The sequence below is a fragment of the Pristis pectinata genome, chromosome 9 (assembly GCF_009764475.1).
Source record: "Pristis pectinata isolate sPriPec2 chromosome 9, sPriPec2.1.pri, whole genome shotgun sequence".
NCBI classification, from domain to species: Eukaryota; Metazoa; Chordata; class Chondrichthyes; order Rhinopristiformes; family Pristidae; genus Pristis; species Pristis pectinata.
In genome coordinates, this window is record NC_067413.1 from 42,452,532 (window position 1) to 42,468,509 (window position 15,978).

At 39.6% G+C, this 15,978-nt stretch overlaps 1 protein-coding gene across 1 annotated transcript in view; it reads right to left on the bottom strand.

Moving 5' to 3' along the window:
* LOC127574152 (arf-GAP with SH3 domain, ANK repeat and PH domain-containing protein 1-like) overlaps positions 1-15,978 on the bottom strand; it is a 210,002-nt gene that overhangs the window by 41,738 nt on the left and 152,286 nt on the right. Inside the window, 4 exon segments of the mRNA XM_052022915.1 lie at positions 3,353-3,420; positions 7,356-7,471; positions 10,616-10,701; positions 13,366-13,552. Of these exon segments, the coding sequence (XP_051878875.1) occupies positions 3,353-3,420; positions 7,356-7,471; positions 10,616-10,701; positions 13,366-13,552 (457 nt within the window).

Consider the following 15,978-nt stretch of genomic DNA (forward strand, 5'->3'; position numbering starts at 1 on the left):
CAGAGCAACCTTGTCCTCTTCTTGCCCTGCTGATTTCTCTCTTAAGTGCTCTCTTGCATTTCTTATACTCCTCAAGCACCTCATTTGATCCTAACTGCCTACACCTGATATGCGCCTCCTTCTTTTTCTTTACTAGGACGTCAATATCCCTCGATAGCCAAGGTTCCCTAAACCCATTAAGCCTTGCCTTTTATTCTAACAGGGACATACAGAATCTGTGAAGCCTCCCACTCACCAAGCATCTCTTTACCAGAAAACAGCCTATCCCAATCCATGCCTGCCAGATCTTTTCTGATGCCATTAAAATTGGCCTTACTCCAATTTAGAATGTCACCCCAAAGACCAGTCCTATCCTTCTCCATAATTATCTTGAAACTAATGGGATCATGATCACTAGATCCAAAGTGTTCCCCTACAAACACTTCTGTCAACTCTCTCTAGTTAGGACCTCAACATATTGATTGAGGAATCTTTCCTGAACACATTTGACAAACTCTATCCCATCCAATTCCTTTACAGTATGGGTGTCCCAGACAATATGTGGAAAGTTAAAATCACCTACTATCACAACCTTATTTTTCTTGCAACTGTCTACCTCTCTACAAATTTGTTCCTCTAAATCCCACTGACTATTGGGAGGTCTATCATATAGTCCCATTAACGTGGTCATCCCTTTCTTATTCCTCAGTTCCACCCATATTGCCTCAGTAGACGAGCCCTCCAGTATGTCCTCTCTGAGCACTGCCATGACATTTTCCCTTATGAGTAATGCCACTCCTCCCCCTTTAATACCTTTCTCTCTATCATGTCTAAAACATCAGAACCCTGCAACGCTAATCTGCCAGTCCCGCCCCTCCTGCAACCAAGTCTCACTACTGGCTACAACATCATAATTCCACATGCCGATCCATGCTCCAAGTTCACCTGCCTTACCTATAATACTCCTCGCATTGAAATAGACACATCTCAGAACATTAGTCCCACCATGCTCATCAACCAGTCGATTTCTGTCTCTGCTTGTAGGCTTAACGTCTACTTTCCCCACAGCCACTCCACTTGCTGCCCTGCTACTCTAGTTTCCACCCAGCTGCAATTCGAGTTTAAACCCTACCCCCCCCTACCCCCCAGAGCAGTGCTAGTGAATCTTTTCGCAAGGATATTGGTCCCCCTCCAGTTCAGGTACAAATCAGCTTGTTTGTACAGGTCCCACTTGCCCTGAAAGAGAGCCCAATGATCCAAAAATCTGAAGCCCTCCCTCCTGCACCATCTCTTTAGCCACATGTTAAACTGCACTATCTTCCTATTTCTTGCCTCACTAGCACATGGCACAGGTAGCATTCCTGAGACACCACCCTGGAGGTCCTGTCTTCCCTGAACTCGCTCTGCAAGACATTGTCACACTTCCTGCCTATGTCATTGGTACCAATGTGGACCATGACTTCTGGCTGCTCACCCCTCCCCTTAAGAATGCCGTGGACTCGATCCAAGACATTTCTGACCTTGGCACCTGGGAGGCAACATACTATCTGGGAGTCACGCTCTCATCCACAGAATCTCCTATCTGTTCCCCTAACCAATGAATCCCCTTTCACTAATGCACTCGTCTTCCCCTCACCCCTTCTTCTGAGCCACAGAGCCAGACTCAGTGCCAGAGACCTGGCCACTGTGGCTTTCCTCTGGTAGGTTGACCCCCCCCGCCCCCCAACAGTTTCTAAAACAATATACTTGTTATTGAGGGGACGGCCACAGGGGCACCCTGCACTGACTGCCTATCCCCTTTCCCTCTCCTGACAATCACCCAGCTACCTGCATCCTGCAACCTAGGTGTGACTGCCTTCCTGTAACTTCTGTCTATCATCTCTTCATGACCTCGACCCTGAGTGCTGTATGTGTGGAGTTTTCATTTTCTCCCTGGTACTGTGTGGCTTGCTTCTGGGTGTTCCAGTTTCCTCCCACATTCCAAAGATGTGCAGGTTGGTTGATTAACTAGTCACTGTAAATTACCCCTGTTGTGTAGGTGAGCATAGGACTGGGGAGAGTTCATGACAATGTGGGGAGAATAAAACAAATAGGATTAACGTGGGATTAGTACAAAAGGGTGGTTGATGGTCAGTGTGGAATCGCTGGACCAAAGGGCCTGTTTCCATGCTGTATGTCTCTGACTCTATTATAGAGAATGAACGGAGCCTGTTTGATGTATCTGAATTAATACAATTAGATGAATCTGGATCTCCCTTTCCAATGTGTGTGGTGCTTCTAAGAGTGCATTCCCCAATTTTCTTATTTGAATTCTTTCTAATCTGCCAAGTTGTTATAGAATTTTTATGGACTTGAGAATGACGTTCATAGCAGAGCTATATTTATAGCTAAAATTGTATCAAGGGGTTATATGAGACACAAGAGTTAAAGAATCATTACATTTATGAAAAGGTCCCGAGTTGAAATAATATGCAAAGTTTGCTGAATGAGGTGGATTTTTTCCCCCCACTGATAACAGCAGAAAGGACAATTTTGTTTTCAAAGAATCATATAGCACAGAAACAGGCCCTTTGACCCAAGTTCACACCAACCATCAAGCACCAATTTACATTATTATTTAAGTTATACCAGAGAATTTAACTAGTGTCACACTCCAACTCTACATGAACTTCTGCGTCTTTAGGAAGCATTTGGAGCATTGTGATCAGACATGCCGTAATGTAATTTTGTATTATGCTGATGCAATTATATATTGGTTTGTATGTTTGATGAAAGGTCCCAAACATTAACCATTTCTCTTTTCACACGTTGCTGAGCATTTCCAGCATTTTTTGTTTTTATATCAGTCTGTTGGTTGCAAACAGGCTACAATAATTTGAGCTACTGTCTGTAAGGAGGTTGTACGTTCTCCCCGCATCTGCGTGGGTTTCCTCCCACATTCCAAAGACGTACAGGTTAGGAAGTGGTAGGCATGCTATGTTGGCACCGGAAGCATGGCGACACTTGCTGACTGCCCAGAACACTATGCAAAAAGATGTATTTCACTGTGTTTCGATATACATATGACAAATAAAGATATCTCTTATGTCCAACAATTATAAGAAGCAATTACCAAATACCATGTCAGGGCAATTTAGTTGAATAGCCTTAAAACCTGTCTAAAAATAATGGGGTCTGACATGTTTAAGTATTTTCTTTTTTAAACAAAAAGTATGTTAAAATGCTCTCATTGGTCAATAATGTAGACAACGTACAAAGAAAAAAAAATTGTATTATTAATGTTCATTGTGACAAAATGAAAAATCTGATGCTGGACTTGGAAATCTATGGAGTAGATATCAGAATGAATGCAATAAATAGAACCATTTCTTACCAGTTCTTCACACTGTGCACGCTTCAATCTTTTTGCTACATCAAGAGCTGTCTCACCACTCTGGTTTACTGTAATAAAAATATAATCAGCATATATAAAATAATAAAAAGTTACAACAACCAAAACACTTTTTACAACAAAGATTAACCATAGAACAATACAGCACAATACAGGCCCTTCGGCCCACAATGTTGTGCCGACCTTTAAGCCACGCCTAAGACTATCTAACCCCTTCCTCCCACATATCCCCCTATTTTAAATTCCTCCATATGCTTATCTAACAATCTCTTGAACTTGCCCAACATACCTGCCTCCACCACTACCCCAGGAAGCGCATTCCATGCACCAACTACTCTCTGGGTAAAAAACCTCCCTCTGATATCTCCCTTGAACTTCCCACCCATTACTTTAAAGCCATGCCCTCTTGTATTGAGCATTGGTGACCTGGGAAAGAGGCGTTGGCTGTCCACTCTCTCAATTCCTCTTAGTATTTTGTATACCTCTATCACGTCTCCCCTCATCCTCCTTCTCTCCAAAGAGTAAAGCCCTAGCTCACTTAGTCTCTCCTCATAATCAATACTCTCCAAACCAGGCAGCATCCTAGTTAATCTCCTCTGCACCCTTTCCAATGCTTCCACATCCTTCCTATAATGAGGCGACTAGAACTGGACACAGTACTCCAAGTGTGGTCTAACCACAGTTTTGTAGAGCTGCATCATTACCTCGCGGCTCTTAAACTCGATCCCACAACTTATGAATGCTAACATCTCATAAGCTTTCTTAACTACCCTATCCACCTGTGAGGCAACTTTCAGGGATCTGTGGATATGGACCCCCAGATCCCTCTGCTCCTCCACACTACCCAGAATCCTGCCATTAACCTTGTACTCTGCCTTGGAATTTGTCCTTCCAAAGTGTACCACCTCACACTTCTCTGGATTGAACTCCATTTGCCACTTCTCAGCCCAGCTCTGCATCCTATCAATAACCCTCTGCAATCTTCGACAGTCCTCCACCCTATCCACAACACCACTGACCTTTGTGTCGACTGCAAACTTGCCAAACCACCCTTCTACCTCCTCATCCAAGTCATTAATAAATATTATGAAAAGTAGAGGTCCCAGAACCGATCCTTGTGACACCAATAGTCACAGCCCTCCAATCTGAATGCACTCCCTCCACCACAACCCTCTGCTTTCTACAGGCAAGCCAATTCTGAATCCACACGGTCAAGGCTCCCTGGATCCCATGCCCTCTGACCTTCTGAAGAAGCCTACCATGTGGAACCTTGTCAAACTTACTAAAATCCATGTAGACCACATCTACTGCATTACCCTCATCAATCTTCCTGGTCACCTCCTCAAAGAATCCTATCAGGCTTCTGAGACATGATCTTCCCTTCACAAAGCCATGCTGGCTGTCCCTAATCAGTCCATGATTCTCTAAATGCTCATAGATCCTATCTCTAAGAATCCTTTCCAACAGCTTGCCCAACACAGAAGTAAGGCTCACTGGACTGTAATTCCCTGGACTATCCCTACTACCTTTTTTGAATAAGGGGACAACACTTGCCACCTTCCAATCCTCCGGAACCATTCCCGTGGACAACGAGGACTCAAAGATCCTAGCCAACTGTTCAGCAAGCTCCTCCCTCACCTCATGGAGCAGCCTGGGGAATATTCCGTCAGGCCCCGGGAACTTATCTATCCTAATATTTTCTCACAGCTCCAACACATCCCCTCTCTTGATATCTACATGCTGTAGAACATTAACCTTACCAATACTGTCCTCAGCGTCATCAAGGCCCCTCTCCTTGGTGAATACTGAAGAGAAGTATTCACTGAGAACCTCACCCACTTCCACACCTTCCAGGCACATCTTCCCACCTTTGTCTATCATCGGTCTTACCTTTACTCTTGTCATCCTTCTGCTCTTCACAGAGGTGAAAAAAGCCTTGGGATTTTCCTAAACCCTACTCGCCAAGTCTCCTTCTTGCTCTCCTCAGCCCCTTCTTAAGTTCCTTCTTTGCTACCCTATATTCCTCATGAGCCCTATCTGATCCTTGCTGCCTACACCTTATGTATGCTGCCTTCTTCCTCCTAACTAGTTGTTCCACCTCTGTCACCCATGGTTCCTTCACCCTGCCATTCTTTCTCTGCCTCACCGGGACAAATTTATCCCCAACATCCCGCAAGAGATCCCTGAACAACGACCACATCCCCATAGTACATTTCCCTTCAAAAATGTCATCCCAATTTACTCTCGCAAGTTCTAGCCTTATAGCTTCATAATTTACCCTTTCTGATAACTTTCTGATAGAAGTTTTTTTTTCTCTGACAATACTGCATTATAGAAAAGCAGTTTTATTTCTATGATACTAATGAAAAGTACATCACTGCACAATAAAAGTTAACTGCGTGATTCATTGCAGATGGTATTGGTTTTTACCCCTAAACTCAGATTGTGCATAACTTTTGGTGGTCTCTCCAGTCTACCACAACTTGATGGACATGTTTGCTGGATCAGAGAATCATATAAATGTAACAGTTAGTTGAGAAGTTAGTTTATTTCAGGTTATTCATATTATACTGAAAGATCTGAAATATATATGCATTTCCTTTCATGCAAGGATCACTTCCTCTAACACTTTCATTCAGTCTTGCTCGCAGTTATTCTATTACTTTCTCACAAATTTAACTAAACTTTGATCTCAAAATGCTCCATTTTTAATCTCAGAAGCTGATTTTACCATTGTCTTCTCATCCAGAAGCTTGATAGTGTGATCACAAGTAACATGCTATTACATCAGCCAGACTAGGTTTTTATTGTTGAATTTTTTAAAAATGAATTTTTAACAAGTTATTTTGCACAGAAATTTGATGCTCCTCCTTCATAAATGGTTTCCTCAACCGCTACATGCAACCCATCTGTACACTATCCATTTCCCACCCGTTCTTGGATCTCCCTATTCCCTCTCATTCCTCCACAACGACCTGAATTGGCTGCGTCACCAATCCAAGTTGTCTGTTTTCAGTTGATTAAGTTGTGAAACTAGTCTTTGTATTAAAATTACCAATTAGTCTTCAAGGAATACCTTCTAACTTTTTGCTTGTGGGTTGCTGGTTAGCTATTAGCTCAAGTTCATGAAAATAAAAGGAAAAATACTGCCAAAGTACTTTCACTTTGGTATTCGAGTATTTAAAGCAACAGGGAGCCTATGTGTTATTGATTAAAGCTCCCCCCACAACAGCCACAGAGATAAATCCATCCAGGTTACATAACAGTTTTGTTATAACTAGTGTCCTTCATATCAAAGGTGCTTTTTGCACTGGAGGAGTGTAATGCTGGAGAAGAATCACCAGATAGGATATCCCTCAAAGAAGTCCTGACATATCAAGATGCAAGAAACAAAGCTTATGTGACTCTTCCTCCTCTTTCATGGTACATAGCTGAACCAGTCTAAGTACATTAATCAAAAAGGGGGGAGCGGAGAAAGAGCAAGGTAAAAAGAATGAAATAAAAATATGAATGTACAGAACATACCCAATTTTAATCTTGACACTTCAGATCCTCGTGATCTGCCAATTTGACAACCATACCTGAACTTGCAATTGGTTTAAAAACTTGCCTATAATAATTGTTTAAGACCAATTGAAATACCTTTCAAACTACGCTTTGCAAAATAGACAAATTAAATAAGAAAGAATAAAACTATAGTTCATTTAATTAAGAGATAAAATGTATAGGGAATGAGTAAAATGGGATGACCAGGAGAGAAAATAAAATAGTTATTTTATTTTGTTACCTCATTTATATTTCAGATATTTAGTTTTATATTTCATTAATAATATCACAGTAACAATGTTACCATGGACTACCTTTAATTCTGCAAAGTGAAGATGAAGACTGAATGCAGAGGCAAAGAAATAAATCAGTTCCTGGTGACTGCTGATAATTAAGAGTTTAAAAATAAGGCCATTTCTAATTCAATCAGCACACTCACCTAGGTTTAAGCTTGGTTTGCCCCGAAGAAGCAATTTTAAACATTCCACTTTATCCAACATGCAACAGTAATGTACAGCTGTGTTTCCTTTTGTGGTCTGTTTGTCCAGATTGCCACTGTACAAGAACGTAAATACAAATGTAAATTATTTTCATCAACCTAAAAAGGTATGAACTATATTAAAACATTACAAAATATTAATTTAACCATTTTCTGAACATATATATTGGGATGGAGGGGGGAGCTCCAATTGATTCTGTTTCCTTTTTTCTTGAACCCTTCTTAAAGCATTCCTCCTCTTCATGTCCATCTTCCATTGCTGAGTGGATGACCATCACATAATCCAGAATTGACCAAGATTCTGAATGTTGTTTTATACCCAGCCACCCAAAGTTACATCACAGTAAGTAACCTGTATTATATTCTTAAATTATATTCTATGTAAAACCACTTCAATAAAATTGAGAACGAGTATTCATCTAGGTATCATAAATGAATACTTGCATGCCCCTCTATTGAACCAATACACTGACCTACAACTTGTATTAAACTAATCTTAATATAATAAGAAAAAGTGCTAGATGTGAAACAAAGCTATAATTTACACCACAATTATCACTAATTGCCACTGTGACAATGAACTATCACTAGTAAATATTTGAATTACCTTGACTCAAAATGCATAGCTGCATTTAACATAGTTAACAGACTGAAATGGTAAAAGACATACAGAAAATCAAATATTAAAAGTTACAAATAGTTTCAGGAAAAAAAAACTTGCAGGATTTTTATATTCAAAAGAAAAAGCTGGGAGTGTAATCAGGATTGAAATTTGTTATTTTCATTATAATAGTTCTCACTAAAATCGCCTGTTTTCACATTGCAAAAAGCTTGTAATTCCTTTTGCTAACCATAATAATCTGAAAACCTAAGAAGAAAAACAATTTATAAATAAAATTGAATATACATTCTAAAAATATAACTGCCGGGAGTGATTGAGCTTTAACACAATACTTAGTTTAAACTATCAGTTAAAACTCTATTTTTGTTTTCCCATAAAGGCCAAATCACCTATTTATTGCATGTTTGCTGTTCTATTCATTATCATTTTTATATCCCTGCTTAAATTGCAGAACTTGTAAAAATTGAGATGAAATAACGTATCATAATTATTTCCTAAGCTGGGTACAGATGTTTCCAAAATAGATTGTTGGTAACTTTGTGGATTGTCTACTGGAAAGACACAGTTGCTTCAGTGCTATTTTGTTGGGGTAAGGCTGTTGTAACTCAGATGAGATCTTTCTCTTCATTTAATTAATGAAACAGCCACAAAATGAATGCACCACATGGCATGCTAGAACACCTTGCAAAGATAATGCATAATAAATAAAAACAGGATTAATTAGTGAGTTCATGGTTAAAGATCCTTTTGAGAAAGGTGATCCGTAACAAAGCAGAATTTTCAGTTTGAGTACAAATTTGGAGAGCTGAAACCAAAATCTTAATTAAAGTCAATTACATCTGTATGAAAGGAAAGTGGGCTCAACTGGATTGGGAAATTCAGTTGAGAATATGACAGTAGATAAGGCGTGGCAGATACTTAAAGAAATTTTCACCATTCTTAGCAAAGATACCTTCATTGAGTAATGAAGATTCTATGGGAAAGGGGATCCATTTATGTCCACCTAAGTTAAAGATGGTGTTATCTTGAAAGAAAAAGCTGATAACATCACATAGAATACTGACAGGTCTCATTAATGGCAGAAACCAGGAAAGAACAACTAAAAAAAATTAATGAAGAAAATGAAATATGACTAAACTAGCAAAACATATGAACACATTTGTGAGTGCTTCTACAAGTATGTAAAAAGAGTAGCAAAAGCAAATGTTGAAGTTTTATATAGGGAAATTTATAATGCAGATTAAGATAATGGTAGAGATGTTAAACAAATATTTTGCATTTCACGAGTGAAGATACTAAAATACCAAAAGCAGTAGGAAATCATGGGAATAAGGAAGGAGAGAGCTTAAGGCAATGTACACAATTGACAAATGAGCCTGAAGTCTAACAAAACCACTGAACCTGATTCATTCTAGGCTGCAAGGATACTGGATGCATTGATTGTGATCTTGCAAAATTCCTTCGAAAATGGAAATCTCTCAGCAGAATAGAAAATAGCAAAAGTAACATTACCACTCCATTGAGGGAGCAGAAAAGCAGGGAACTGCAGACCAGTTAGCCTAACATCTGTCATTAGATAGATCCTGGAAGTTATTGAGTAGTAACAGAACATTTAGAAAATCATAATGCAATTAAGCAGAATCAATAATTTTTGTTTTGAAGAGGAAATTAGATTATATTGAATGTTATACAGTTTTTCTGAGGATGTAACTGTAGGTTGGACAATGGGAAATCATTAGAAACACTAGATTTGGATTTCTAAAAGATTTTTGATAAGATGTCATGTAAAATGTTGCTGAACAAGGGCTCACGGTATCAAAGGTAGTATATTAACATGAATAGAAGACTGGTTAACTGAGAGAAAACAAAGGAGAGATGAACAGGTCATTTTCAAGTTGGCAAGCTGTAACTAGTCAGATGTCACAGGAATCAATGCTGGAACCTCACAATTTATATTAATGACTTTGGCAAAGGTAGCAAGTGAATTGTATCCACATTTACTGATGATACACAAATGAGTGGGAAATTATGTTGTGAAAAGGATACAGAAAGTCTTCAAATGGAGATAAAAGGGTAAAGTAAATGGTCAAAAAGATGAAGTACAATGTGGGGATTTGTGAAGTTACCCACTTTGGTACACAAAGCTAGCATGCAGGTACAGTGGGTAATTAGGAAGATAAATGGAATGACGTGCTTTATTATAAAATAGATGGAGTATAGAAGTAGAGCAATTTTGCTACAACTCTACAGTGAGATCACAATTAGAATATTGCACACAGTTTTGGTGTGGTTATTTAAAGAGTATAAGGATACACTTGCCATGGAAGCAGTGAGGAGAAGATTCACTAGACCGATTCCTGGGATGAGCCACTTCAAGGGTGAGAAATAGATTTTGAAACTTGAGAGTCATCAAGGATATGGGAATCAGTAAAGTGGAGCTGCTGCCATTGATCAGGTCAGCCATGATCTTACAGAGTAGTGAAGCTGGCTCAGTAAGCCAAAGGATCCACTTCTCTCCTATTTCTTATGTTCTCTTTAATGGAAATCACTAAAATTTAACTACCAAATGATTTCCTACCTGTTCTGTACAAGAAAGTCAACCAGGTGGAGTGAAGTCCGGTCAGCAGTTCGCACTGCTAAATGAAGCACTGTTTCTCCTGGCTCCTATGTGAAAATAAAGATTCACAATGATAGTGTGCTCTTTGAAATACTAATGGCCCCACTGGCAACAGGTTCCAGACTCCAACGCATAAAGTTAAGAACAGAAATCCCAAAGTTGCTGGTAATGACCCAATGTTCCTCCACAGGCTATGGCATTTTGCAGCCTTCTCCTTTGGGAAATCAATGATGAGCGTTAGTTACTTATATTAAAAAAAATGTTGTAAAATCACAAAAATACTGTATTGCTGCAGTTTTCAATGGAATATTCAGCTGTAATTACTGTCCTGCAAATCCCCTTTTCTTACTAATCTTATGTAAGTGGATTGTGATTCCTGCAGATAAATATTTCAAAATATGATGAATTTTAAATTAATAAACCTTGAAATAATAGGTATTAACATGTAGGATTAAAGACATAGCAAATTAATGCATTAATATTTTAAATACATTAATCACATATGCCATTACAGCAGTTTTTTAAAAATATACCCACTTCTTTGGACCACTTTTGGCCTGATAAACTTCCTCAGTCTTAGGACCTCTGCTCTGAGTCACCCCATCTTCTTCTTAGGCAATCTGTTAGGATCAAGGATGACTTGTCTCTACTCTGGTTTTGTGGCTGAGATGACTGAAGAAAACATTGCAGGGAGCAGACCTTCCACGGATAGTGTAGGAGATGATTTAGAGTGGGCCAGTGGGTAGTCTGTGAGGTGGTACATTCCTTTTGCCACTAGTGAAAGGCTTCCTTGTGCTTCTGATGCATGGGCTTGTGTTTCTCAATACCATCCCCGTTGCCTTTTCTCCACTTTGAATGGTGATGGGCCAGTAATTCCCAGGAGTTGGTGGGGAGCTTGCAGTTCTTTGAGAAGGATTTGGGCACATCCTTGTATACTTTATAGCAGGTAATCTGGTGATATTTTCATATGACAGAGCTCAGAATCAACTCCCACCCCCAACCACCACACCCCCTACCCCACCAGCCAACACCTCACCCATCCCACCTCCAGTATCATACTGCAATGGGCCCACAGAGAATTAGGTTAAAAAAAAGGATCAGACACAAGGCTTGGATAAGTATCAGAATGTTGTGGGCTTATGTTACAATGATCCATAAAAGGAGGAAAGCTCATGGTGTGCAAATGAGAAATGTTGGGGTGTGGGAGAAAAGGCCAGTGCTTACTTCATTAGTTCTTAAAAAAAAATTAGCCCAAGAATTTATACATGTGGGGTGTATATTTCATTACCATGCACATAAAATCTGTATATTACCACCCCCACACCCGCAGAGTGGAAAACAATTGTGACAATGTCAGCACTGAATTTTACTGTCCAGAAAGTTGACCAGTTGTGAATTATGTTTGCATCCATGATGCAATTTCTACACGTACCGGTGTAATCCCCTGCGTTCCCTGGAAATTAAGTGATGTTCTCCTGAGATGTGCTCATCATTGGCCACCCTCTAAACAACCATGTTTTAATTGTGCTGGTTCCTGAGCAAGTCTCAGCTCTAGCTTGGGATCCCCACTTAGAGAGGTTCCCTCACTTACCTTCTCTCTTCCGAGTAAGTTGGTTAAGCAACAAGTTACGTTGCACCCTAGTTTAATGGAATATTGTGATGGATAGGTGATTTGGGTAATCATATGATTGATAGCCAACAAATAACTCTCAGCCTGAAGGAGCAACAATGAGGCCACTGAAGTTCTGGAGGCATGTTGCAGCAGCCTGGAAATTCTTTAAACTATTCCCCACAATAATCACCCCCCCCAATCTTTTTTTTGATGTTCTGTGGTTAAATGTGAAAAAAATGCAGTGTTGTTCTATTGGGCACTTCCCTGTTCTTCATTAAGATCATCCAAAATGATCAAGAACAGAAGGAGCAGGTGTGTAGCCTGAAGCACCACGGCCAGAAACTAAACTGATCTCATTACTGCTCCCACAGAGAATGTTCATGGAACAGGTTTCTTCTTGGGCATAGTCAGGTTATTGTACAGACAGCACAAGAAAGAAAAATTGGATTTATCTATCCCTTTTCACTATCTTGTGAAAGCATTTTAATGACAATGGAGTACATTTTAAATACAGCCATCCTTATTATGCACAGCTATGTTTGTTAAATAGTCCCACAATCATTGCCTCAATCCTGCTTTAATATCTTGAAGAGCCAGAAGAAAGAAATTGGGGAAAAATTATTCCCCTGAAGAGTGAAGTATGAAAGTATTTCTGGCAGATTAACAAACAGAATATGCTGCAAACCATCCTTCCATGGCAGTAACCCTTAGAGTCAAAGTGCTATCAACAATCACCTAATCTGAAATTCTTGGTGGATAGCTATTGGAATTTAGAGCAGGAGCTCTGGTTTCTTCTGACCAGGATTAACAAGGACAGGTTTAAATCCTGCACAGTTTGTGACACAGAAGTGGGAATGCTTTGACTCAGCCCTGCTTGCTAATGTATAAATTATTTTCTAGTTTATCTTGCTAAACGTCTTTTATTTCATAGAGACTGAAATGGGTTTGAAGATGCCTTTGTACTAGGCCAATCTGAAATGTAAAAACTAAAAAAAAACCAAAGTTCACCCCTCAAATTCGAATCAGTTACAAATTACATACTCTCTATATACTGTGAGACATGCAAGTTCAGGCAGGTACAAAAGCTACTATTTCTCACCTGCCCAAGATCAGGTAGTGGCTCCATTAGTTCAACTCCTTCTGCATAGACTTGAATTAGTGCAAGTAAGTCTCTGGATTTCACAGATTCTAATAACTCATTCATTTTAGCTGAAGAAGAGTTGCACAACCTTCTGGCAAACTTATGATCTACATATTTTGCATGGATGTATTCTTTACGCGCTGTCCTGTTTAAAGAAAACAAAATTATGCAGTTGAATAACACACAATTTTCTTGAGACAAAGAAATTCCCAACAACTGCGTTATACTTCAGTAACCATTCTCTTCAACTGTGTCTCATCTAGAAAGGAATCGTCCATTGCAAGCATTATGGAGATCACAACATCTCTAACAAGGATCTGCTCATGCTGTTTGTCTGCCAGTGACAGATTTCTCTTGATTTAAATACAAAGTCAAAAGTCAAAGTCAAGTTTATTGTCATATGCACAAGTACATATATGCACAGGTGCAATGAAAAACTTACTTGCAGCAGCATCACAGGTGCACTGCATCATACACATTAAAACAAATTGTACAGAATTTTTTTTTTTACAAGAAAGAACATAATTAGAACAAAAAACCCACAGTCCATTTTAGTGCAAAGTGATCATAGTATTGCTAAACTTAAAGATTTACTGTATAAGAAAATGTTGATGCAACTGCCTTGAGCAGAGTTTTTCATTCAAACCATGCATGCAGCATTAAACTTTAAATCCTGTCTCCAACCAAGAGTGGTAGAGCAATTCAGCACAGGATCAGGCCCTTCAGCCCAACCAGTCCATGCCGACCACGATGCCCACCCAGCTAGCCCCAACTTCCTGTGTTCAGCCCATATCCTTTTCAACCCCACCCCTCCATGTACTTCTTAAATGATACTATTGTACCTGCCTCAACCACTTCCTCTGGCAGCTCGTTCTATATACTCACCACCCTCTGTGTGGAAAAGGTTGCCCTTCAGGTCCCTTTTAAATCTTTCCCCTCTCACCCTAAATTTATGCCCCCTAGTTTTGGACTCCCCTATCCTAGCAAAGACTGTTACTGTCCACCTTATCTATGCCCCCATGATTTTATATACCTCTATAAGATCACCCCTTATTCTCCTACACTCCAAGAAATAAAGACCTAGCCAACCTCTCCCTATAACTCAGGCCCTTGGTTGGAGCAACTGTATTTCACTTCTTCTATAGCAATTCTCCAGAAAGGTGGTTATACCAGCATTATCTAGAATCAGGCATATACACTTATGATTTATTTTCAGACTTTTGAAAGAGAACTTAAATAAATAACCTAATGTTAGACTTCCAGGGATTAGCAAATATTGTCACTTTAACCAAGGTGGAAGAAATTAGGCTAATCTATGTGATGAAGCTCACTTGAACCAGTTCATATTACTGGCTAGAATTAATCAACCATTCAGGTTTACTTGGAATATCATTTTATACACCTATCCCTATACAATGCTGGATTTCAGAAAAAAGCACAATGAGAATAACTAATATAATCTGTGTGAATACATACCTACTTAAAAGATCTAATTATAATCATTTAAGGTATGGAGAAGGCATAGAGCTGTATCAACATATTTTATTTCCCACGATAGAGAGCAAGATCTTATTTCAGTTCCTACTAGAGCTAATGCAACATTATCCCATAGGTAAACTATCATTTTCATATATCACTGTGAAGCCATTGTATCATCAGTAGTCTGATTTGATAGATCTATTTTATAATCTTCATGCCAAAGTTATGCCACCTGTAATAAAATATTAGCCAGGAATGCACATCTCTTCAGGAAGCATCTGAACTGGAGGGGAACCAATATCCTCACTGGCAGGCTTGCTAGTGCTACTTGGGAGGGTTTAAACTAGAGTGGCAGGAGGATGGGAACCACAGCAACAGGGCAACAGGTGGTAGGGTTGAGGGTAAGAAAGATGGTATAACAAGTATGACTGAAAGGAAGGACAGCAAGGGACAGGATAATAAACATGGTGGGACTGATGGGCTGAAATGTGCTTATTTCAATGCTAGGAGTATTATGGGGAAAGAGGATGAACCTACAGCGTGGATCAGTACATGCAATTATGACGTTGTTGCCATTACAGAGAGCTGGTAGCGTAAGGGACAGGACTGGCAGCTCAACATTCCTGGGTTTTGTTGTTTTAGATGTGATAGAGAGGGAGGTAAAAGAGGTGGAGGGGTTGCACTATTGATAAGGGAGAATGTCACAGCATTACTCAAAGTGGACATACTGGAGGGCTCATCCACAGACACAATTTGGGTGGAGCTGAAAAATAAGAAAGGGGCAATATGATGATGGGATTATACTATAGGCCCCTCAATAGCCACTGAGAGGTGGAAGAACAGTTATGTAGACAGATTATGGAAAGGTGTAGAAACAACAGGGTTGTCATTGTGGGGGACTTTCTTTTCCCCAGCATTGATCATAACTTTCATAATACAAGAAGCTTAGATGGGGCAGGATTTCTTCAGTGCATCTAAGAGGAGTTCTTGAAACAGTATGTGTAGGGAGTCCAACTGGAGGAGAGAACATAACCAGACCTGGTTTTGGGAAATGAGCCAGGCTAGGTGACAAACCTGACAGTGAGTGAACAT